Source organism: Pseudophryne corroboree, chromosome 10 (assembly GCF_028390025.1).
Source record: "Pseudophryne corroboree isolate aPseCor3 chromosome 10, aPseCor3.hap2, whole genome shotgun sequence".
Taxonomy (NCBI): domain Eukaryota; kingdom Metazoa; phylum Chordata; class Amphibia; order Anura; family Myobatrachidae; genus Pseudophryne; species Pseudophryne corroboree.
In genome coordinates, this window is record NC_086453.1 from 46,262,553 (window position 1) to 46,286,599 (window position 24,047).

General features: G+C 39.4%; 1 protein-coding gene across 1 annotated transcript; it reads right to left on the minus strand.

Moving 5' to 3' along the window:
- Positions 1–11,834: 11,834 nt before the first annotated feature.
- On the minus strand, positions 11,835–12,773 carry LOC134965182 (C3a anaphylatoxin chemotactic receptor-like). Its single transcript, XM_063941696.1, has one exon. The coding sequence runs from the start codon at positions 12,771–12,773 to the stop codon at positions 11,835–11,837; it is 939 nt and encodes a 312-aa protein (XP_063797766.1).
- Between the last annotated feature and the right edge of the window lie 11,274 nt (positions 12,774–24,047).

Here is a 24,047-nt window from a genome sequence, read left to right on the forward strand (position 1 = left end):
CAAACTACCAAAAAAGCCACCTCTTTGGTGTGGAATTATTTCTCCACAAATCCGGACAACAGGTGTCAAACCATCTGTTGCCTCTGTCAATCTATAATAAGTAGGGGTGAGGATGTTAACCACCTAGGAACATCCTCCCTTATAAGTCACCTGCTGTGCATTCATCTGAAGTCAGTGTCAAGTTGTGAAACTTTGGGTAAGAGCATAACAGTCCACTGAAACCTAAATCCCTTCTTCCTCCTGTACCCAAGCTCCTGCATGCCACACCACCAACTCCCTCAACGTCAACTTCCTACTCAGTCAGAAATGTCAGTAGTCCTGCAGGCCATGTCACTGTCAAGACTGAGGAGTCCTCTCCTAACCCGGGATTCCTCCGTAGCATCCTTGAGTAATATGCCTGCTGTTGCTGCCGCTGCTGTTGTTGCTGCTGGGAGTCGATCGTCATCCCAGAGGGGAAGTCGGAAGTCCACTTATACTACTTCCAGTAAGAAATTGCCTTCCAACAGTCCTTTGTGAGGAAGATGAAATATGACAGCAGTCATCCTTTCGCAAAGTGGATAACTGAGGCATTGACAGCTATGTTGGTGTTAGACGTGCATCCGGTATCCACCATTAGTTCACTGGGACTTAGAGAATTGTTTGAGGTACTGTGTCCCCGGTATCAAATCCCATCTAGGTTCCAATTCTCTAGGCAGGTGATACCGAGAATGTACACAGACCTCAGAAAAAGAGTCACCAGTGTCCTACAAAATACAGTTGTATCCAGTGTCCACTTAACCATGGACATGTGGACAAGTGGAACAGGGCAGACTAAGGACTATATGACTGTAACAGTCCACTGGGTAGATGTATGGCCTCCCGCAGCAACAACAGCAGCGTCACCAGTAGCAGCATCTCGCAAACACCATCTCGTTCCTAGGCAGGCTACACTATGTATCACAGCTTTCCATAAGCTACACACAGCTGACAACCTCTTCCGGAAGCTGAGGAACATCATCACAGAATGGATTACCCCAATTGGACTCTCCTGGGGATTTGTGATATCGGACAATGCCACCAATATTGTGCGTGCATTACATCCTGGGCAAATTCCAGTATGTCCCATGTTTTGCACATACAATTAATTTGTTAGTGCAAATTTTTTTTTTAAATGACAGGGGTGTGCAGGAGATGCTGTCGGTGGCCCCAAAAATTGCGGTCCACTTTTCGGCATTCTGCCACTGCGTGCCAAAGACTGGAGTACCAGCAAACACTCCTGAACCTGTACCGCTATCAACTGATGCAAGAGGTGTTAACAAGGTGGAATTCAACACTCTATATGCTTCAGAGGATGGAGGAGCAGCAAAAGGCCATTCAAGCCTATACATCCACCTACAATATAGGCAAAGGAGGGGTAATGCACCTGACTCAAGCGCAGTGGAGAATGATTTACATTTTGTGCAAGGTTCTCCAACCCTTCGAACTTGCCACACGTGAAGTCAGTTCAGACACTGCCAGCTTGAGTCAGTTCATGCCCCTCATCAGACTTTTGCAGAAGCAGCTGGAGAAATTGAAGGAGGAGCTAAGATGGAGCGATTCCGCAAAGTATGTGGGGCTTGTGGATGGAGCCCTTCATTTGCTTTGCCAGGATTCAAGGGTGGTCAATCTGTTGACATCAGAGCACTACATTTTGGCCACCGTGCTCGATCCTAGGTTTAAAGCCTACATTGTATCTCTCTTTCCAGCAAACACAAGTGTGCAGAGGTGCAAAGACCTGCTGGTTAGTAAATAGTCAACTCAAGTGGAACGTGACCCATCAACAGCTCATCCTTCAATTTCTCCCACCACTGGGGCTGCAAGGAAAAGGATAAGATTTCCAAGCCCACCCGCTGGCGGTGATGCAGGGCAGTCAGGAGCGAAAGCTGACATCTGGTCCGGACTGAAGGACCTGCCAACGATTACTGACTACTGTCACTGCATATGATTCTGTCACCATTGAAAGAATGGTGAAGGATTATATGAGTGACAGCATCCAAGTAGGCATGTCAGACAGTCCGTATGTATACTGGCAGGAAAAAGAGGCAATTTGAATGCCCTTGCACAAACTGGCTTTATTTTACCTAAGTTGCCCCCCCCCTCTCCAGCGTGTACTCCGAAAGAGTGTTTAGTGCAGCCAGTAACCTTGTCAGCGATCGGCATAGGAGGTTACTTCCACTAAATGTGGAGAAGATGATGTTCATCAAAATGAATGATAAATTCCTCCGGGAAGAACTTTACCAGAAATTGCCTCCAGAAAGTACACAGGGACCTGTGATGGTGGATTCCAGTGAGGACAAATTAATCCTCTGTGAGGAGGGGGGTGTACACACTGAAAGGGGTGAGGAATCAAAGGATGAGACCCTGTTGCTGAAATGATTTGTTTGTTAAAGTGTGCATGTCCTGTTTATACAACATAAGGGTGGGTGGAAGGGCCCAAGGGCAATTCCATCTTACACCTTTTTTTCTTCTTTGCATCATGTGCTGTTTGGGGACTAGTTTTTTGAAGTGCCATCCTGTCTATAACTACAGTGCCACTGCAAGATGGGCCAGGTGTTTGTGCCACACACTTGTGTCACTTAGCTTGGCCATCCAGCTACCGAATTGCACCTCTTTTTCGTCTTTACATTATGTGCTGTTTGGGGACTAGTTTTTGAATAGTACCATCTTGTCTGCAACTGCAGTGCCACTCCTAGATGGGCCAGGTGTTTGTGCCGCACAGTTGTGTCGCTTAGCTTAGTCATACAGCCACCTCTGTGCAACCTTTTGGCCTAGAAACAAGATTGTGAGGTGTGAGGTGTTCAGAATAGACTAGAAATGAGTGGAAATGAATGTTATTGATGTTAATAATACCGTAAGAACAAAATTACCCCAAAATTCTGTGATTTTAGCAGTTTTTATGTTTTTTTTTTCAAAAATCATCCAGATCCAAAACAAAAACACAAAAGGGTGGTTTTGCAAAACCAAGCCAAAACCAAAACACAAAAGTGGAATTAGAACCAAAACCATAACACAAAACACGAAAAGTGCCAGCCGCACATCTCTAGATTCCATGAAAAATATTTACCTGTAAGGATATACAGTGTCTTCAGCTGCTGACTAATGCTGCACTGCTTCATTTAAAAAAAGAAGAAAGTAGGAACTGCACATATATGTTTTATATATGGGATACAGTGTATATAAAAATGAATCACAAAGTGACAAAAAAAGTATGACTTTTAATGTTACATGTATATTATGCATGATAACCATAAAAATGAAAAAATGAAAAAAAAAACCAGACATATCTGGCTTTCACACTAATCAAACAAGGTCTACTTAGCAGCAGAAATAAGTTAATTCTCAAACTGGAAATCAGTGGCTTATTGGCCCTCATTCCGAGTTGTTCGCTCGCAATCTGCTTTTAGCAGCATTGCACATGCTAAGCCGCCGCCCTCTGGGAGTGTATCTTAGCATAGCAGAATTGTGAACGAAAGATTCGCAAAATTGCGAGTAGAAATTTCTTAGCAGTTTCTGAGTAGCTCAACACTTACTCTGCCATTGCGATCAGTTCAGTCAGTTTCGTTCCTGGTTTGACATCACAAACACACCCAGCGTTCGCCCAGACACTCCCCCGTTTCTCCAGCCACTCCCGCGTTTTTCCCAGAAACTGTAGCGTTTTTTCACACACACCCATAAAACGGCCAGTTTCCGCCCAGAAACACCCACTTCCTGTCAATCACATTACGATCACCAGAACGAAGAAAAATCCTCATAATGCCGTGAGTAAAATACCTAACTAAATAGCAAATTTACTTGGTGCAGTCGCACTGCGAACATTGCGCATGCGCAGTAAGCAGAAAATTGCAATGTAGCGAAAATCGGCAACGAGCGAACAACTCGGAATGACCACCATTGAACAAATGTAGTTCATGGAAATTATTAAATTGTGTGTGTCATAGTAAAATTGATTTGGTGCTGTGACAATGGGGCAGATGTATTAAAGTCTGGAGGAGTGATAAAGTAGGCAAGTTTGTATCTGCACACACTCAACTTTTTGTATAGAGAAATGGAACTAAAGCTCCAATAGAACCCCAATTTAATTATTGGTATCTACCATTTATTGTGGGGGTGCTACCAACTACAGTTATAGTAAGTACAGTAGAACAAGAAAAAAGGCTGTATTGTCGGTGCACAAAAAGAAGAGTGACCTGATACTCACATCCACCTCAATATTCATAAAATTTAACTTTTAATATTCTTGAATTAAAACAGTGTGACATTGACTAACATACAAACTACAGGTATAGGCGAAACATAGAGGTTAAAATTTAGACATATACAAAACATTGAATAAGTGCATGAAAGAAGTAAATGTGATTAAAGATTTAAAAATATGTGTCCGCGTGTTTATTCTAATGCCCTATTGGATATATTATTGTTCTTAGTTTGAACCAGTGAGTTAATTTATTTGATTATCAGTAATTTATCTCTTGGATCACTTATTCATATGGCACCTGCCATGATTGTCCCACTCATGTACTGATGTTCTGGCTGACAATATGAATCAGTTTCGCTCAGCCGGTAATCGTATGCTGCTTGTCATATTCCCAGCAGTCTCATCTAAGTGCTAATAGTGCTAATGATACAGTATGCAGTTATCCACACTGTATAATTCCTCTGGAGGATGGTATCCTTTATTAAATATTACTTTGTTATACAGCCACTCATATAAGATTTATTGCTAATATGTAAAATACCCAGGTATGATATCAATTTATTTGGTTACCAATAATTTATCTCATGGTTTACTGATTCATATATCATGTGCCGTACTTGTCCCGCTTATGTAATAATGACGGCGGCTTGGCAGTATGATTGGGCTTTTCTCAACCTGTGATCATATATTAATTAACATATTTCCAGCACTCTCAAGAGGGAGTTAATAGTACTAATAATATACAGTTATCAATAACACTAGGATTCTTTGTGGACATGTGAGATGTATGGGTCAGATATCAAACCCTTATAGATTATAATGCTTATCAGCTCAAGTGGGCTGATGATAATAGTAGCATGTACAATTAATAAATTGAATGTAAGAGATAAATATCTCTTCCACTCCTCAGTGTTAATGTATTCAGATTTATGACAAATTGCTGTGTTGGTCAGCTATTCACAATTATACAGTATATCCCTGGAGGGCAGGTATGTTCGAAAGTAGGGATTAAATATCTATCATCATTGCCACCACTGAGAATATAAACATATCTGATTTACTTAATAATGCCAGTTTTGTTATTATGATTTGTATAATCTCTGTGGCAGCATGTGTTCGCTGTGTGGTTACATAAGTTGATACTGAGGTATTTCTTATATTTGTATTTGCCAGATTGTATCATAAATGTTTCAATGTGGCTACTGAGCAGCTGTGGGAAATAGCTTTGAAACAATGGTGCATGTTTATCTTATAGATTGAATCACAGAAACCTCACACTACTCCCAGGTTGCTGACATGAATATGCACCACACGTCTGCTGAATTAACTCAGCCTGTATCTTCCTGATATAAATTGTGAAAGTATATAGCACTTAGTATAACAATTTATCAAATCTGTTTGTCTGAGTAATCGCAGTGCAGATCCCTAGTGTTGATTACACTCGTCTGCCACTGATTATATCATGGGTGCTTCTGCATAACTGCTAAATAGCTTCAAGAATAAGCTTGGAAGCGTAACTGTATCTATCTCTTAATTTGCGCTACAGAGCCTAATATCACTCCTAGTTCACTGACCTAAATAAACAACATAAGTCTGCTACATTAACACAGCTATCGTCCCTCTCTTAAATTCAGAGTGTCTAGCAATTAGCCTGGCACGAGTAGCACTTGCACTGAGCTGTTAACTAAAGAGCAGGACTGAGTATCTACATTTGGATATAATAATCCATTAGCACTGGTTTAAACAATCATTTCATAATAGAGAACGGGCATAGATGACACGCGGACACATGCTGCCACAGAGATTATACAAATCATAATAACAAAACTGGCATTATTAAGTAAATCAGATATGTTTATATTCTCAGTGGTGGCAATGATGATAGATATTTAATCCCTACTTTCGAACATACCTGCCCTCCAGGGATATACTGTATAATTGTGAATAGCTGACCAACACAGCAATTTGTCATAAATCTGAATATATTAACACTGAGGAGTGGAAGAGATATTTATCTCTTACATTCAATTTATTAATTGTACATGCTACTATTATCATCAGCCCACTTGAGCTGATAAGCATTATAATCTATAAGGGTTTGATATCTGACCCATACATCTCACATGTCCACAAAGAATCCTAGTGTTATTGATAACTGTATATTATTAGTACTATTAACTCCCTCTTGAGAGTGCTGGAAATATGTTAATTAATATATGATCACAGGTTGAGAAAAGCCCAATCATACTGCCAAGCCGCCGTCATTATTACATAAGCGGGACAAGTACGGCACATGATATATGAATCAGTAAACCATGAGATAAATTATTGGTAACCAAATAAATTGATATCATACCTGGGTATTTTACATATTAGCAATAAATCTTATATGAGTGGCTGTATAACAAAGTAATATTTAATAAAGGATACCATCCTCCAGAGGAATTATACAGTGTGGATAACTGCATACTGTATCATTAGCACTATTAGCACTTAGATGAGACTGCTGGGAATATGACAAGCAGCATACGATTACCGGCTGAGCGAAACTGATTCATATTGTCAGCCAGAACATCAGTACATGAGTGGGACAATCATGGCAGGTGCCATATGAATAAGTGATCCAAGAGATGAATTACTGATAATCAAATAAATTAACTCACTGGTTCAAACTAAGAACAATAATATATCCAATAGGGCATTAGAATAAACACGCGGACACATATTTTTAAATCTTTAATCACATTTACTTCTTTCATGCACTTATTCAATGTTTTGTATATGTCTAAATTTTAACCTCTATGTTTCGCCTATACCTGTAGTTTGTGTGTTTGTCAATGTCACACTGTTTTAATTCAAGAATATTAAAAGTTAAATTTTATGAATATTGAGGTGGATGTGAGTATCAGGTCACTCTTCCTTTTGTGCACCGACAATACAGCCTTTTTTCTTGTTCTACTGGAGTGATAAAGTAGAAGGCAATAACGCACCAGCCAATCAGCTCCTAACTGTTACATTACTGGCTGGGTTTAAAAAATGACATGAGCTGACAGGCTGGTGCATTTTCACCTATACAGTATGCAATGGAACCTCTATGAAGATTAAATAATAGGTTTTTTCATCTCCAAAAGTGAGTGCTGGTTTTTATTTTTACATTACCTTAGAAAAGTGAATATATATATATATATATATATATAAAAACAATACTATTTTAAATCTAAAATATAATGATATTACACTAAGTATTACACTAATTTCCCTGTTAGAAATATCTGAAATGGCAAATATGTAACAATAGTGAATTGGCACCTTAAAGATGTTATGGTCCTAGACCATTCAACACCATCAGTCCATACCACCCATTGGAGGAATGTAATGTTTTACACACAAAACAATAAAAAGTTCCACTTAATACAAATATTTATTTAAAATACATGAAAATATGATAACAGCAATGTTCAATGTTTTCATAGATATCCTTTATGTCTCCTCCTGCAAATTCATGTAGTTTGGCGGTCACAATAGGGACAGATAACCCAACGCATTTCATCTCAAGCTAAGACTTCATCAGGGGTATGTCTATAAGTGTAGGATACAGTTTTTAAAAGACATAAGTTTGTACAATAATTTTAACAATGAAAAATTATTTACAAGGGAACCAAATAGAATACAAAATAATACAATATGTCAAATTAGACTGATGGCATGACTAATAAAAGAAAGAGTAAGAGTAAATGGAAAGCCAGAGAGAAATAGACAAGCATCCAATATACAAAGGCACATACCTTACTGTATATGAAGCAACCATCAATAAATTAGAAATAGGTAAAAAGTGCTTGTACACTCAGGTCTTAACGATTGAGTTCTTATATAACGTGGCCCAATCACCAATGAAAAAACATTATCATAATATTTGTACAGTATATATATTTTGGGGTTTAAGTTAAGAGGAAAAGAACAATTTAATGTGGAACACTTGTAAAAAAAAGGGAGCACATACCTGATTGGTTCACAAAAAAACGTATTATAAATCAGATGCTATGAAAATTAAGTTCAGGGATAAATTCCAAGCATATTCGACCTAATGAATAATTAACTGAGCATTAGTACCTGTATATAACTCATAATACCAAGTTGTATCATTGTAATTATCCTACAATGTTGGTTTCTGTATAAAAAACAGATCACCTCAATAATGTCGTTGTAAATAACCAATAGGGACTGGTTGTATACACACTTGGCTATTATAACAATAATCCACAATGTACAGAAAAAATATTCAGCAGCTGAGAACAATAGATGAATGGCTTATGCTAATATACCATGATGTGCCTAGGTGCAGCAGAGAAGCCAAGATGATCGTGGCTCATCTGTATATTAGACAAATTCACAATTCATAGTGAAAAAAACAATTTAGAATAAACAAGTTCACTATTTTTTGAATAAGCAATAAATAAATGAGGCCATGATCAAAGTTGTATTCCACTAATAAACATAGTGATATTTATAATAAGGTCATTCTGATTCCTTACCCTCCAGTCAGACAGTGTGAACTCTCCTAAGTATCAAAGCATTTGAAGTGTTTATATGGGGGCACTTTCCCTCCTTTTATTGTAACCAACCACATTACATCACTTCCCCCCACCTGCGATTGGTGCTGGAAAATTATTGAATATGTATAGTTAAAAATTGAAAACAAACACTTCACACATGGATGAGGAGTCAGTATATTATCATACCCAGATGTCATCTCAATGAAGATCTCAGAAAGGGTATATTTAAAAAGATAAACCCTGATTCACCCCATAATGCCTAGCAGTAGTCCATGATGCCGTGGTGCCACTATTAAAAATAGATTGACAAAATAATCTGTCCAATCCCCCATAGGCATGGGAGGTGAGCGTCTATATTGTAATAAGGCTATCGCCATCCCATTGGGTCCGACGCTAGGAGGAGCACGTCTGGTTATCGGTCTGCACTAATCGTGGTCACGTGTCCATCGGTCACATGACCAGGGGGCTTCCAATCACCTGTTATGGGGTAGTGTGAGATGTTTTTAGCTAGGCACATGGACCGGAACAATGGTGGTCATTCCTAGTTGTTCGCTAGCTGTTTTCAGTCACTGTGCAGCGATCAGGCAAAAAAAATAGCAATTCTGCGCATGCGCGACGTACTTTCACAACGGCCGTTGCAGTTTCACACATGGTTTTAGTGATGCTTTTCAATCGCACTGCTGGCAGCAGAGTAATTGACAGGAAGTGGGTGGTTCTGGGAGGAAACTGACCGTTTTCGGGGAGTGTGTGTAAAAACGCAGGCGTGTCAGATAAAAATGCAGGAGTGGCTGGGGAAATGTAGGCGTGGCTGGGTGAACGCAGGGCGTGTTCATGACGTCAAAACAGGAACTAAATAGTCTGCAGTGATCGCAAGCTAGGAGTAGATCTGGAGCTACTCTGAAGCTGCGCAAAATTATTTTGTAGCCACTTTGCGATCCTTTCGTTTGCACTTCTGCTAAGCTGAGATACACTCCCAGACGGCGGCGGCTTAGTGTTTGCACGGCTGCTAAAAGCAGCTAGCGAGTGAACAACTTGGAATGAGGGCCAATATGCGTTCCAGCGTCTAGCTAGTTTGCGCTCCGAATCACAGTCATGTGCCTGTTGATCACGTATTCGGGGGGCTTCCCATCTACCGTTGCGGGACAATACAGCATTTTAACTTGTCGCTGGGCCTGAAACTATGTGCGTTCCACAACGTATATATATATATATATATATATATATATATATATAAACATCCTATTAATTACCAATACACTGATTAAAAAATAACATTGTATCTGGATCTCCAATACGGAACATCATATCCAATTAGGCATTATAAATTATAACAATGCCACACCTTCAGTGAATTAATGATGCTGGAACTGAAATTACATGCGTTCCAGCGCCATATTAATTTGGATTCCACCCTAAGATAACACAAAAGCTCCCTGTTGGTTAATAACCCATCCATTAAGTTACATGTAAATGTCACAGAGGGATCTTCTTCATACCCTTTCAACATCTATACTGCACATCAATACTAATTACATGTGAATAGGTGACTCGAATGATATTAGGACAATAATGGATTCTTTATTGTATGTGTCATCAATTGACCATTATTGTGAGATTCTAATACAGAAACATCACTTTGATGTTGGCCTCATTTTTACAAATTAAATGCATATGAACCATACAGATTCTAATACATATGAATATCCCATTGAAAAGAATTATCTGTAGTGCATTAATTTTTAGTGATAATCCAGAAGGATTCCCTTTTTGCTAGAGCTAGATCTACAGAATCTCTAACAAAAAGGGAATCCTTCTGGATTTTCACAGTGAACACCTTGACCACAGGAGGCTTAAACAAAAGTATTGATATGGTAGCCTTTCTAAAGTCTCATAGGGCTCTATGCATCTTCCTCTTGTTCCCCCTTTTAGATCTTATCTTTTTATCACATATCACACATACAAGTAATACACATTCAATGGACAGTAATAGATATATGATTATTACTAATCAGCCACATAACTACATCCCGCACTGACAGTGTCTGTGTCTCTGCTGTTCGCTCCTCCATACTTGCTCCATATTAATAGGAACTTATTAATGACATCACAGAACTACAGGAAGCAGCTGTATCATACACACCTGAACAGAACAGATAGAGTGCCCAAATTACTAACATAGGCAAGGTGAGCAGTACATGTCTCACCACTAGGAGTGAGAATAAAAAAGTGAAGAAGAGGTGAAGATTTCCCAGTGTTCTCTATTGCCCAGGGTGATAAAATGTCTGGCTACAGCTCTATTATGAGGTATTTTAATACACTGCTCAGCTACAGAATGTTAACAAGCGAAACATGACAATTAGAAGCCTTTATAAGCTCTACTGTACTTCATTTTCACTGGTAAATCCTGACAATAAGAATCATTCTAACTAGAAAAGTCTGACAAACAATTATTTGTAGTAAATATTAAATCAGAACAATTATAATCATGCTAACAAGTGAAGTGGAACAACTATAAGGTTACATATAGTTGGTTGTAATTAAATCATGTAAACTAGAGATACCTAACAATGATAGGATTCAGATACCCATGGTAGCAGGCATCTCATGTTCATTCCCTCTATATCAGGCTTTCCCAACCACGGTTCTCAAGGCACACTAACAGTGCAGGTTTTAGTGATATCCAGGCTTGAACACAGGTGACTTAATTAGTAGCTCACTTATTTTGATTTAACCATCTGTGCTGAAGCCTGGATATCACTAAAACCTGCACTGTTGGTGTGCCTTGATGACCATGGTTGGGAAAGCCTGCTCTATATAGTTTCAAGGAGTTTCCACCTTCTGGTACCTGTAACTTTAGTATACTATCTTGTACATACTGTATCATCTTGCATTTTACCATAAATACTTTGCTTTAATTTCACATTTTCCTTTTGTTCATCCTTCTGTACAATACAACATGATATATTTGGGGGTTTATTTCCCCTTTAATTTGTACTCTTGAATGTGGAACATAACAGTGAGTTGGATGTATTTTAATCATTCCTATTGAATACGACTCTACTAGAACTCTATTTTCTGAGACACGCATGAAAGGTCTCGGTGAGAGCACTTTGGAGCCTGGATGGTATTGAATGCATAAATCTCTTTTTAAAGTCTTGGCCAATGAAAACATAGAGCATGGGATTAATGCAACTGTTGAAGTAAGCCATACATGCACATATTACATACACTGTGTTTCCTATCTCCAAAAATTTGGTATGTATTGGTATTAATGGCCAAGTGTAATATGGAAACCAACAGATAAAGAAACACATCACAACTGCTGTGATAATCCTGTATGGTCGCTGAGACTTATTTGGTCTTTTAACTTTTTTAAGCTTCAAAAATATTAGCAAATAACACACTATAATGATAGTGAAAGGGATCACAAACATGGTAACCAATCTGGTGATTTTCATATTGGTAATATAAGAGGAAGATACGGCAAGCACAAGTTTTCCTGAACACTCTGAAATATCAAAATACAGTTTGTTAAAAATCACATGAGGAAGACCCAAGATCAGACTCAAACTCCAAATTATTACTGAAGTGTTGCGGACACATTTTGGTGTTCTATGAATCTTAGACCAAATTGGCCACATTATCGATACACAGCGATCAATACTCATGGCGACTAGAAAATTTACACTAGCACACATGGTTATGAACAGTATACCGGTACTGACTTTACAAAATATATAGGCATCATCTCCTTTTAAATTCAGAGCCCAGTCTGCAATTTTCAAAGGGAGAATTACACAGCATATGAAATCAGCTATTGCCAGATTGAGGAACCATAAAGCATTGACATTCTTCATCTTAAATCCGGCAATCCAGATCACTAAGCTGTTCCCTGGAATTCCCAAAATAAAAGTGATACTGTGGAAAATGATTGACAGTATTTTATTGATTTTAAACAATGTAGTTTCTCCAGATAAATGTGCATCGGGAAGCCAAAAATTGTCCATGGTGGATGTTGTCCTGAAAACAGATTAGGGCATAAAGAGTGATATAATTATTTTCTCTGTGCGTTCTGAGTTTAACAAAAAGTGAAAAAGTACCATGCTGGAAATATATTTCAGAAGTGCTTACTTTCTATTACTTATGTACATCAATTTTTACCCAACACTCTACATAAATAAGGGCTACTGTGACATTTAATAAATAATTAAGAGCTACTGTGACTGTGATTAAGGGCAGTGGGATACTGTGTCACCCTTAGACTCAGTGTCATTAGTGAAGGGCAGTGGGATACAGCCATGTGATTGGGTCAGTGTTAGGAAAATCATAATTTTAAAAAAATGTGCTGTTGTAGTTCAGATATTATACTTAAAAAATAAAAATAATGTTCAGTAGGCGTCACTATTGCTTACATAGTGTAAAAAAACAAATTGTGTGTTGTTGTTGTTCAGACACTGTACATAAAAAAATTATGTTCATCATTATTAATATTGCTGTGAGTCACTATGGATCAATCAATAGAAGAGTAGGAGCAGCAACCTTGTAGTAGTACTGTGGCTGTTGCCAGTCATTATGATAGGAATTTACAGTAACTTCTACTAAAAAGGGTCCATGGGACACAAAGTTTAAGAAAGGTATCTGAAATCTACAGATGTGTTAGTGTTCATCTTGCCACACCCTGCCGTGACTAGTCACAGTGTGCGTATGCACCATCCATTACTATGGTTGTGGTTGCATATGCATGTGCCCTTGCACTGCCATAGGCACACTATTTTTTAGCAAATGAGATACCATTGCATTGAACCTGGACACATCTGTAAATATTACACTATGTTAAAGAAAAGAGGTAGAGGTGTCATCATTAAAACAGACATATTATTGCCCCCCAAAAAAAGAGAACAATAAGGCTGAAGAACAAACCATGTTTTCACAAATCCCTGAGAAGAGTCTAGGGTTGATCCTGTTAGCTACTCTATCTGTAATTCTGACATTACTGACATTGTACTCATAGATAATCCTCCTACCACCATTTCTGCTCAAGTAAAGATGGTAATATGATAGAAATTGAGGATACTAGTGTGGAAGTGCAACAGGATGAGGGGGATTTTTCTGTAATTCCTGATGCTAATGAGGATGTTGATGATAAGGATGTTGTTTGTGTAAATCAGCCACTAGTGGCAGCAGTTCTTGCTCATGATAAAAAGAAAGCCATTATAATGCCTCAGAATAAGACCAAAAAGCCACCTCTTGGGTGTTGAATTATATTTTGCCAAATACTGACATTTGTGAAGGCATCTGTACCATTTGTGAGGCTAAATTTAGTAGAGGTAGGGATGATAACCATCTAGGCTTCTCCTGTGACATAATTTTTAGTTCATAATTTAACAAAACTTTAATCATTTGTAAAATAATAACAAGCAGTCATGTATCAGCTACCAGCAGTTTGGACAAGCACATGCAATATCCACCAACAACCCACTCATTATCAATATTCTCATTTATGATCAGAGGTAGACCTTCCCAAAAATGCGTGGGAGCTTAAACAAACCAAGCAATTTAGCCACAAAAATGCCAATGCATTTTTCTGAAGTGCTTGGTTTGTTAAACTGTGCATGTCCCTTCTAATATATAACATAAGGATGGGTGAGAGGGCCAAAGGACAATTTTATCTTGCAGCACTTTTCTATTCATAATGAGTTGTATTATTTGGGGGAATTGATGAGAGACTTCATCCATGACTTCATCCATGATCCTGATCCATCTCTAGAGGAGGAGATGGCCTCTCAGACAAATGGGGCTTCCCAGGGTTTCCCCTGTTCACCTGGGTGCCAGTCAGTCTCAGTGCGCACCCCAATACAATTCTCTCACAGAAAATCTGTTCTGTTTCCAGTGCAGATCTGTTCTGTAGCCAGTGGTTTGTAAAGGATTTAAAAAAAACTGCATAGTGGGTTTTTTAGTGACACCTACTTTGTGTAGTGCTATCCCCCCATAATCTGCACCTCAAAAAAAATCTTCCAAAGGAGATCTATTCTGTTCCCAAAGTGTAAAAACAAATGCCATTTTTTAAAGGATTGCATTGTGTTTTCCATTGTCAGATACTGTATGCAGTGGTATCACCTGCACTTTAAAGCAAATCTTGCAAGGAGATCTGTTCTGTTCCCTGTAGGATAAAAACAATTTCCAGTGTTTTTTTACATTTTTCTTTTTTTTAAATGACATTTTGTGTTTAACAGTGTCAGGTACTCTGTGGATCATATGCACCTCAAAAATCATACGTTTTAAAAATAAAAATATTTTAATAAAACTGCATGGTAAGGGTAAAAGTCCTTTTTTTTGCTTATGTGATTGTACAGTCACTTGATTTGGTGGCAGTTTAGTTCAACAACAGTATATTTACTTATGTCCTGGTTTAAAAAATTAAGCCAATAATGGATCTGCTTCCAGGCATAGAACTTATTCAACATCTACTAAAAATAGTCAATGGGCAAGAAGTTTTAAAGGTCTCCTGAAATATACTGTAAACCTTTCACAATCTTAAAGAAAGCATTACCTCTAACTATGATTATGCAACAGCTTACTGGCAAAATAATTTAAAATTGCCCACATGCCATACATCACATGCAGTCACAAGGAAAGCGACAGGCCATGCCTTTCTCTATGAGTAATGGTCCTGCTACTGCTCTTTCATGCACTAGAATGCCTATTGCAAAAACAAGAGTCAGACACAGTCAGGCATCTTCTATGACAACAGTTCAAGAATCTCTTGCTCAGAGCCAAGATGTGTCACCTTTAAAACAGACAAATTAGTGCACCAAAAAAAGAAGAACACTAAGGCTGAAGAACAAATTGTATGGTCATAAACTGTACAAAGCCTGAGGAGAATTAAAAGTTACCACAATTGCTATGTCTGATTCTGGGATTTATGATTATGACATTGTAGTTGCAAAGAACCCTACTTCCACCATTTCTGAACCCTCTGCAAATGTAAGGATAAGTTGTATTAAAATTGAATTTGGTGGTGGTTTAGAAAAAAAAATTGAGGCTGCTACTGTGGAAGTGCAAACGGATTAGTGGGATATTTGTGTAGGATGTTGATGATGAATGTGTTGGACAAGAAAACGTTGATAAAGTTTAGGAGGAGGATGTTGTTTGAGTCAAAGTAAGTTAGCTACCAGTGGCAGAAATGAATGCCAGTGATAATAACAAAAAGAAGGACATTGTCATGCCAAGTCATAAGACAAAAAAATCTACATCTTTTGTATAAATTATTTTTTCCCAAATCCTGACAATAGTACCATTTGTGAGGCCAAAGTAAGTAGAGGTAAGGACATTAACCCTCTAGGCACCTCCTCCCAGGTGTCATTTGAATTGAGTTCATGCTAAATATTTATCAACATCAGAAATATCCTGTAAAATAATAATAAGCAGTCTAGCAGCAGCTACTAGCAGAATGGATAGATCCCTGCACATGCAATCTTTACTAATAACAATTTCATCAACAACCTCCTAATTAATGATTGGAGGTAGACACATTACATGACCATGTCTCCTGCTTAATCTTCTCCTGCAAATGTTAAAATTAGGAAAAACTGGACCTTGTCCATGAGATCCACTAGTGATGATCAGTAAAATCAGCACACCAATGAGAAATAACAAAATTTTGGTCAGGCTTAAGAGAATTGTTCTTATACACATGTGTCCTTACACATCATTGCCAAATTTTGTGTGGGACCTCACACGGCTATGTCCCTTTCATTACTGTTTGCTAAAGTAGCCTGTAACCTGGGTAGCAGGTGCATAAACTCCCGCTTCCCATTCTCATTCACTGCAGCCACGTCCTCCCTTCCGTACACAGGCAGCAGGAACTTCCTAGTCCTGCTGCATGTGAGTGCAGTGTTAGTTTTATTTTACCTACGTATGTACTATGTGGGCATGTGTGTATGCACATGCCCACAAACGCCACAGCATGCCACATTCTTTGATTGTATCATGGGCAAAAACTCAAAGGGACTCATCTGTATACTGATAACTCTACCGTGACTCAGTCTGATATAGTAAGCATCATTAGAATGGTGGAGGACTACATTAATCACAATGTACAAATGAGCATCTCACACAGTGCTGTTAAATACTGGGAAGAAAGAAAAAGGTATTTTGGAGCTCTTGTACAAACAAACTCGCTTTGGTGTACTTAATCTGCCCATCCTCCAATGTGTACTGGGAAAGAGTGTTTAGCACAGCCAAAGTTAGAGGTTAACGTGAGCTGTAACGGGGCGGAATGCGTTCCGTCAATTCCATTTGGAGATGGAATGCAGTTCTGCCTCCTCTGGCTCACCTAACCCAAAATGTGAGCCCGGAGCAGCATGGAGATGCCGGGCATCCACTAAGGTTCTGTTACCAGCGGGCACCAGCACCTTCCCCTCAGCGGCAGCCAGAGCTCATTCCTGATCTCTGGCGTACGGCTGTGTGTGGCTGTGGGAGACATGTCATGACATCTCTCCCATAGATCCGAGGAGCGGGCAGCCAGGAGGAGGTCAGCAGTCCAGAAGCAGGAGCAGGGCTGGTGAGTATTTTATTTGGGGGGGGGGGGGGGGGTTGTGTGTGAAGCGGCACTACTAGGGGGTAACTTCTACTGGGGGCAACTTCTACTGTGGGCATCTTCTACTGGAGCAACTGTACTGTGGACAGCTTCTACTGGGGGCATCTATACTGGGGTATAACTACTACAGGCAATTGTACTGGGGGCAGCTTCTACTGCGGGCATCTATACTGAGGCATAACTACTGCGGGCAACCGTACTGGGGGCAGTTTCTACTAGGGGGCAGCTTCTACTAGGGGCAGGTCCTACTAGGGGCATCTTTTCTGGGGGCATCTATACTGGGGCAGCTTCTACTGGTGGCATCTATACTGTCGCATAACTACTGGGGGCATAACTGCTGGGACAGCTTCTACTAGGGGGCAAATTCTACTGGGGGCATCTATACTAGTGCATAACTACAGGGGGCATCTGTTCTGGGGCAGTTTCTACTAGGGGGCAGCTTCTACTGGGGTCATCTATACTGGGGCATAACTACTGGGGGCATCTGTACTGGGGACAGCTATACTGGGGACATAACTACAGGGGGCATCTCTACAGGTGGCATAACTACGGGTGGCATCTCTACCGGGGGCATCTCTACAGGAGGCATAACTACAGGGCATCTCTATAGGGGGCATAACTATGGGGGCATTACTACTGGGGGGGCATATCTACTGGTGGAGCTACTAATGAGGGCATTGCATAGGCGGCACTTAATAAGGGGCATCACTCCTGGGGACATAAGGGGCGCTACTACTGGGGCACTGTATAAGGAGCACCAATAATATGGACTTTACATAAGGGGCATTACAACTGGAAAGAAGAGGACTAGACACAAGGGGTAGGTGAGTATTTTATTTTTCTTTACAGAAATTCAACGGGACAAGTGGACGTGAATGGCTACATTGGATGTAGGTAAGTATGTGTAAGTGTGTGTGTATGTATGTGAGTGTGAGTGTGCAAGTATGTTTTATTAAAGTTTTACTGTCACTGTGTCTGTGTGTTTATATTAATATTTATTTTGTTGTAGAACTACAGGTACCAGTGGGCCCTTTAATTCCCCGCATGCTGGTACGTGTGGTTCTCCAAGTACCAGCATGCAGGGGAGGCTTGCTGGGACTTGTAGTTCCACAGCAATAGACCATATTTTTTAACACTTTCACGGCTATCAGCCCAGCACCCAGCGCCCAGGGGTGCTTGGGACAGCCCTGGGCTTCATCCTTGTCCCTTGGGTGCCTGGAACTCCCCCAGGGAACTCCGGCCATGTGTGACTAGTTGGGGGGGTTTGTGATGCTTTGTCCACAGGGACCTATATAAAAGTGTACCCCGGCAGCGGCATCACCTCCCTGACTAGTGGAGCCCGGTGCTGGTTTCAAAAATATGGAGGACCCCTACTTATTTTGTCCCCCATATTTTTGTAACCAGGACTGGTCCAAAAGTCTGGTGCTTGTTGTTTAAATACGGGGAACCCCCAATCAGTTTTTTCCCTGTCTTTTTGCAACCAGGACTGGTGCTGGTTATGCTTTTGGGGAGGGAGGGGGGCTGCACAACATCTTTTTAAAATATTTTAACACTTTCTTTATTTTTACAAACTGAAGCATGCATGGATCTCACTGATCTGTGCATGCTTCACCAAAAATCGCCAGTCTAAACCTGGTCTATTATTGTGGAGATTTTTGGTAAGGTTTTGTGTACAAGTAAAAAAATCGCATCCTATTACATTTGTAATTTTCATTGTTTTCAATGGGAAAACATCTGGATGCGATTTTTCACTTGCAATTTTTGGTATATTTTAAATTTTTTTAATTTTAAGCAAAATCGCAAGCTATTATATTTGCACATTTTGGAAAACGTTGCATGTTTTCCGAAACTGCACCCTATTACATTTATTAGCCTATAAAGTTATTTCAAGAGATTTCAAAAATTAGTTGGCGATTTCAGAGAAAATAAAACTTGATAGAAACTTGAAATCACTTAAGCTCTTTAGACAAGTAATAGAGGCCTGAAAAGTGTGGAGGGCACTGTCTGATGCAGGGTGTCAAGGGGGGTACACACCGCACACCCAGCACTCAGTCAATATACTCACTTTGTGGCTACAATTCTAGAAAAATTGCTCTGTTGCATGTGCAGTAGAGAAATCATGGGAACAAAATGCAGTGGCACTATTATCCCAGAGACGTGCACATGTGCAGAATGCTCTTTCACCATGCCAGAGTGTTCAGTATGTGGGGGAAGACGTGCACAGACCTTGTACACATATACTCCTGAGGAAGCTGGCAGCCAACAGACCAGCAAAACGCATTGAGCCAAGGACACTGACCACCACAATTGGATCCACTTTTCTCCTCTGGTACTTATTGGACTCTTTCACCTCTATTTGGACATTTTCAGACCTGGAACTTGAAACAACCCCTGCTGCTAATTGGATCCCTATACAAACAAAAACAAATGTTTCCGCACCGGTATGGTATGGCCTAATCCCCATATAACATATTAATATAGAGATCTAGATATCTGCATGAGGGGACGTGCTACCTGCTACCTAAGAGATCGATATTTAATCAAAAAAGAAAAAGAAAAAGGGTAGCGTTGTGGTGCACAGGGTCATAAGTTGGCTGTTTATTAATAAATTAAAACATAACTTTTATTGGTAATTTAGAATAAAATAAACTCCCCACCAATCAAAAAAAGAGGCGAAATATTAAAAACTAGAAGATAGTAAGAAATGAAATATTAAAAACTGGCGCTGAGACACCTGATATTGCTCCTATAGTCCTAAATAATCGATCCAAATATCAATGTTAGTATTGTGTAGTGGTGTGTAAATTATCACCTACTTAATATAAATGTTAGTCCTACGTAGTGGTGTATAAATTACCACCACTATAAATGTAGTGATCCTCTAACTGACATCAAACGAAACAGAAATAAGGGACGTTCCTCCTATATTTATGCTGTTATATCATTCGGGAGTGGTAAATAAATTTTACAAATATCATTGAGTAATAGACTTGAATACTATGTCTCCCTCATACATTGTTGCAAAATTAAGTTCTGCTAGACTCTCCACCATCAGAAAGTGACAGAATGAGTCACTCGAGAAAGAATGTAACAAATATACTAAACATTCTTTGTACTATGAACTGCTGTAAAACAGAACAGAGTCTGTTTGGATGATTGTTCACACTGCCTGTGTAAATAATATACTCTGGGGTGATAGAATAATTAATTAATGGATATGATCACTTAATCTTTCCTCTATGTACAGCTAGAGTCTATAATAAATTTGCAGAATGAGTTCTCCACACACTTCACTGAAGCAATAATTGCTCATCTGCACAATCTTATAGGCAGTATTAATTTTCACAGTCAGTAAAATTAAAGATGACATGTATCTCATAACAGGGGTCTAAACGTTTGTACCCACAATCAAGTAGTGTCTCTTTATGTGGTGAGCTGATAGCAGTCTGCTGGGTTCACGTTAGCCGTGTTACATAGAACGGCATTGCATAGTCCGCATATGTACGATGTTACTGGCAGGTATAAATCACTCACAGTGAGAGAGATAACATATGTCTCGTGTTTAAGGAGGCAGTGTTATATTGTGTTTAAGGTGGCAGTGTTATATTTCACTGTTCACACTGCCTGAATGGATATTCCTGTTAGCGTATTATACTGTGAACTAATATAGGATTCTGAAGATTGTGTTAATAAACTTAAAGGATGACAGGATATTTAATAGATATAATTGACTGATGACTTGACAAATTATTCTTTCCTCTCTATATTGCTAATATCTATAATAAGATTGCAAAGTAAATTCTAAACACATCTCACTGAGGCAATAGCTTCTCATCTGCACAGTATTATAGGCAGTAATATTAGAGACCTAGGCATTTGCACCCGCAATTAACAATGTTTCTTTGTGTGTTGAATTAATAGCGGTATGCTGAGTTCACATAAGCCGTACTAAGTGAGACGGCATTAAGCAGTTCTGATCTGCACGATGTTGCAGACAAATATAAATCTCTGACAGTGGGAGAGATATCGTGTGTCTCTTGTTAGGGGAGGCAGTGTTATGTTTCATTAACACTTTCACCTCAGGTTCGATCACTTCAATTAGACTAACACAAACAATAAACACAATATCATTAGGAGCATATCTCGGGCCGTCAGCGCCTTACATCTGGATGCGATTTTTCACTTGCAATTTTTGGTATATTTTAAATTTTTTTAATTTTAAGCAAAATCGCAAGCTATTATATTTGCACATTTTGGAAAACGTTGCATGTTTTCCGAAACTGCACCCTATTACATTTATTAGCCTATAAAGTTATTTCAAGAGATTTCAAAAATTAGTTGGCGATTTCAGAGAAAATAAAACTTGATAGAAACTTGAAATCACTTAAGCTCTTTAGACAAGTAATAGAGGCCTGAAAAGTGTGGAGGGCACTGTCTGATGCAGGGTGTCAAGGGGGGTACACACCGCACACCCAGCACTCAGTCAATATACTCACTTTGTGGCTACAATTCTAGAAAAATTGCTCTGTTGCATGTGCAGTAGAGAAATCATGGGAACAAAATGCAGTGGCACTATTATCCCAGAGACGTGCACATGTGCAGAATGCTCTTTCACCATGCCAGAGTGTTCAGTATGTGGGGGAAGACGTGCACAGACCTTGTACACATATACTCCTGAGGAAGCTGGCAGCCAACAGACCAGCAAAACGCATTGAGCCAAGGACACTGACCACCACAATTGGATCCACTTTTCTCCTCTGGTACTTATTGGACTCTTTCACCTCTATTTGGACATTTTCAGACCTGGAACTTGAAACAACCCCTGCTGCTAATTGGATCCCTAACTGCCAAACTGAGATCCACGGGGATAATTTCCATAAGGACTGGGTAACTACCAAAATATAAATATTGAGGAGCGAGTCCTAACCAGAGACTGCACATATAATCATCACATAAGTGAGATCCTAGTGGTCCTAATCCCCTCAATTGGGAATATACAAAGTAATTTCGTTTACTTCTGTGACATTTTTTAATTATTTTTTTATTTCTTAATGTTTATTAAAATTACATGATATTTTATTGCAAATACCTTTTTTGTCCCTTATTGGCATTTCAGCCAGCGCCATTATATCCCTATACTCTTGTACATAGACTGCCTCCTTTCAAAGATCCTTTTGGCAGAATTAAATCAATTCATCTATTTTAAAGCCAGCTGCTAAAGGGGACGGGTATTACTATAGACCTGAATATTTACTGGAAGCATTCCAAAATTCCACCAGTGATCACATAAAGCACAGTGGAAACAAACGGGTTCCTGTCTATAGATCGACAGTTAAAAAATAGACAGCCATTAGTTAGACACTATTAGATTGACAGTCAAAAGTCAGACAGGGTCAGGAGTCAGACAGGGTCAAAAGGCAGACATTCAAAAGTCCGACAGGGTCAAAAATCAGATAGGGTCATAAGTCAGACAAAAAATAAAAAAGATTTTTATGTGGGGGTTTTTACAACTTTTGCCTCATTTACTATCCATGTCACAAACTATTACATTTAGTAAAGTTGTGGCGAGCGAAGTGGAGCAGAGTGAGACACTGAACCTGAAGCGTGGTAAATGGTGCGAGCCCGCGAGGGGACAAATTTCACCAAATTTGGGTCAATATTATTTAAAAACACAAAAAATGAAAAATACAAATAAATTGTGTCTGACTTATGACCCTGTCTGACTTTTGACCCTGTCAGTCTTTTGAATGCATTATTTTTATCCCTGTCTGACTTTTGACCCTGTCTGACTTTTGACCCTGTCTATCTTTTGACTGTCGACCATATAGTGTCTAATAAATGTCTATCTTTTAACTGTCTCTGAGCTATACCCCACCTGAAACAAACACTGTCATGTCAGTAAGACAACCAGTCTCTGAGGAACAGTTGAAGCATGTCTTTTTACCACAAACTGCATATCAAACATGGGCCCTCATTCCGAGTTGTTCGCTCGCATGCAGATTTTAGCAGATTTACTCACGCTAAGCCGCCGCCTACTGGGAGTGAATCTTAGCTTCTTAAAATTGCGAACGACGTATTCGCAATATTGCGATTACACACTTCTTAGCAGTTTCAGAGTAGCTTCAGACTTACTCGGCATCTGCGATCAGTTCAGTGCTTGTCGTTCCTGGTTTGACGTCACAAACACACCCAGCGTTCGCCCAGACACTCCCCCGTTTCTCCAGCCACTCCTGCGTTTTTCCCAGAAACGGTAGCGTTTTTCCGCACACACTCACAAAACGGACAGTTTCCGCCCAGTAACACCCATTTCCTGTCAATCACATTACGATTACCAGAACAATGAAAAAGCCGTGAGTAAAAATCCTAACTGCATAGCAAATTTACTTGGCGCAGTCGCACTGCGGACATTGCGCATGCGCACTAAGCGGAAAATCGCTGCGATGCGGAGAAAATTACAGAGCGAACGACTCGGAATGACCACCATGGTAATTTGGTGCTTCAGAATGAACAGAACTGACTATCATAAAGTAACTTATGTCAGTCATGTCATTACAAGCATAGATTACTCATAAAGGAAATATTCACTGTCGCTAGTCTCCCTCCTACTTATTAATCTACAGTAAATCTTAAATCTGCGTCTAATAGTTCCCATCTTTTTCCTACATCAGCATCCACTGCAGTG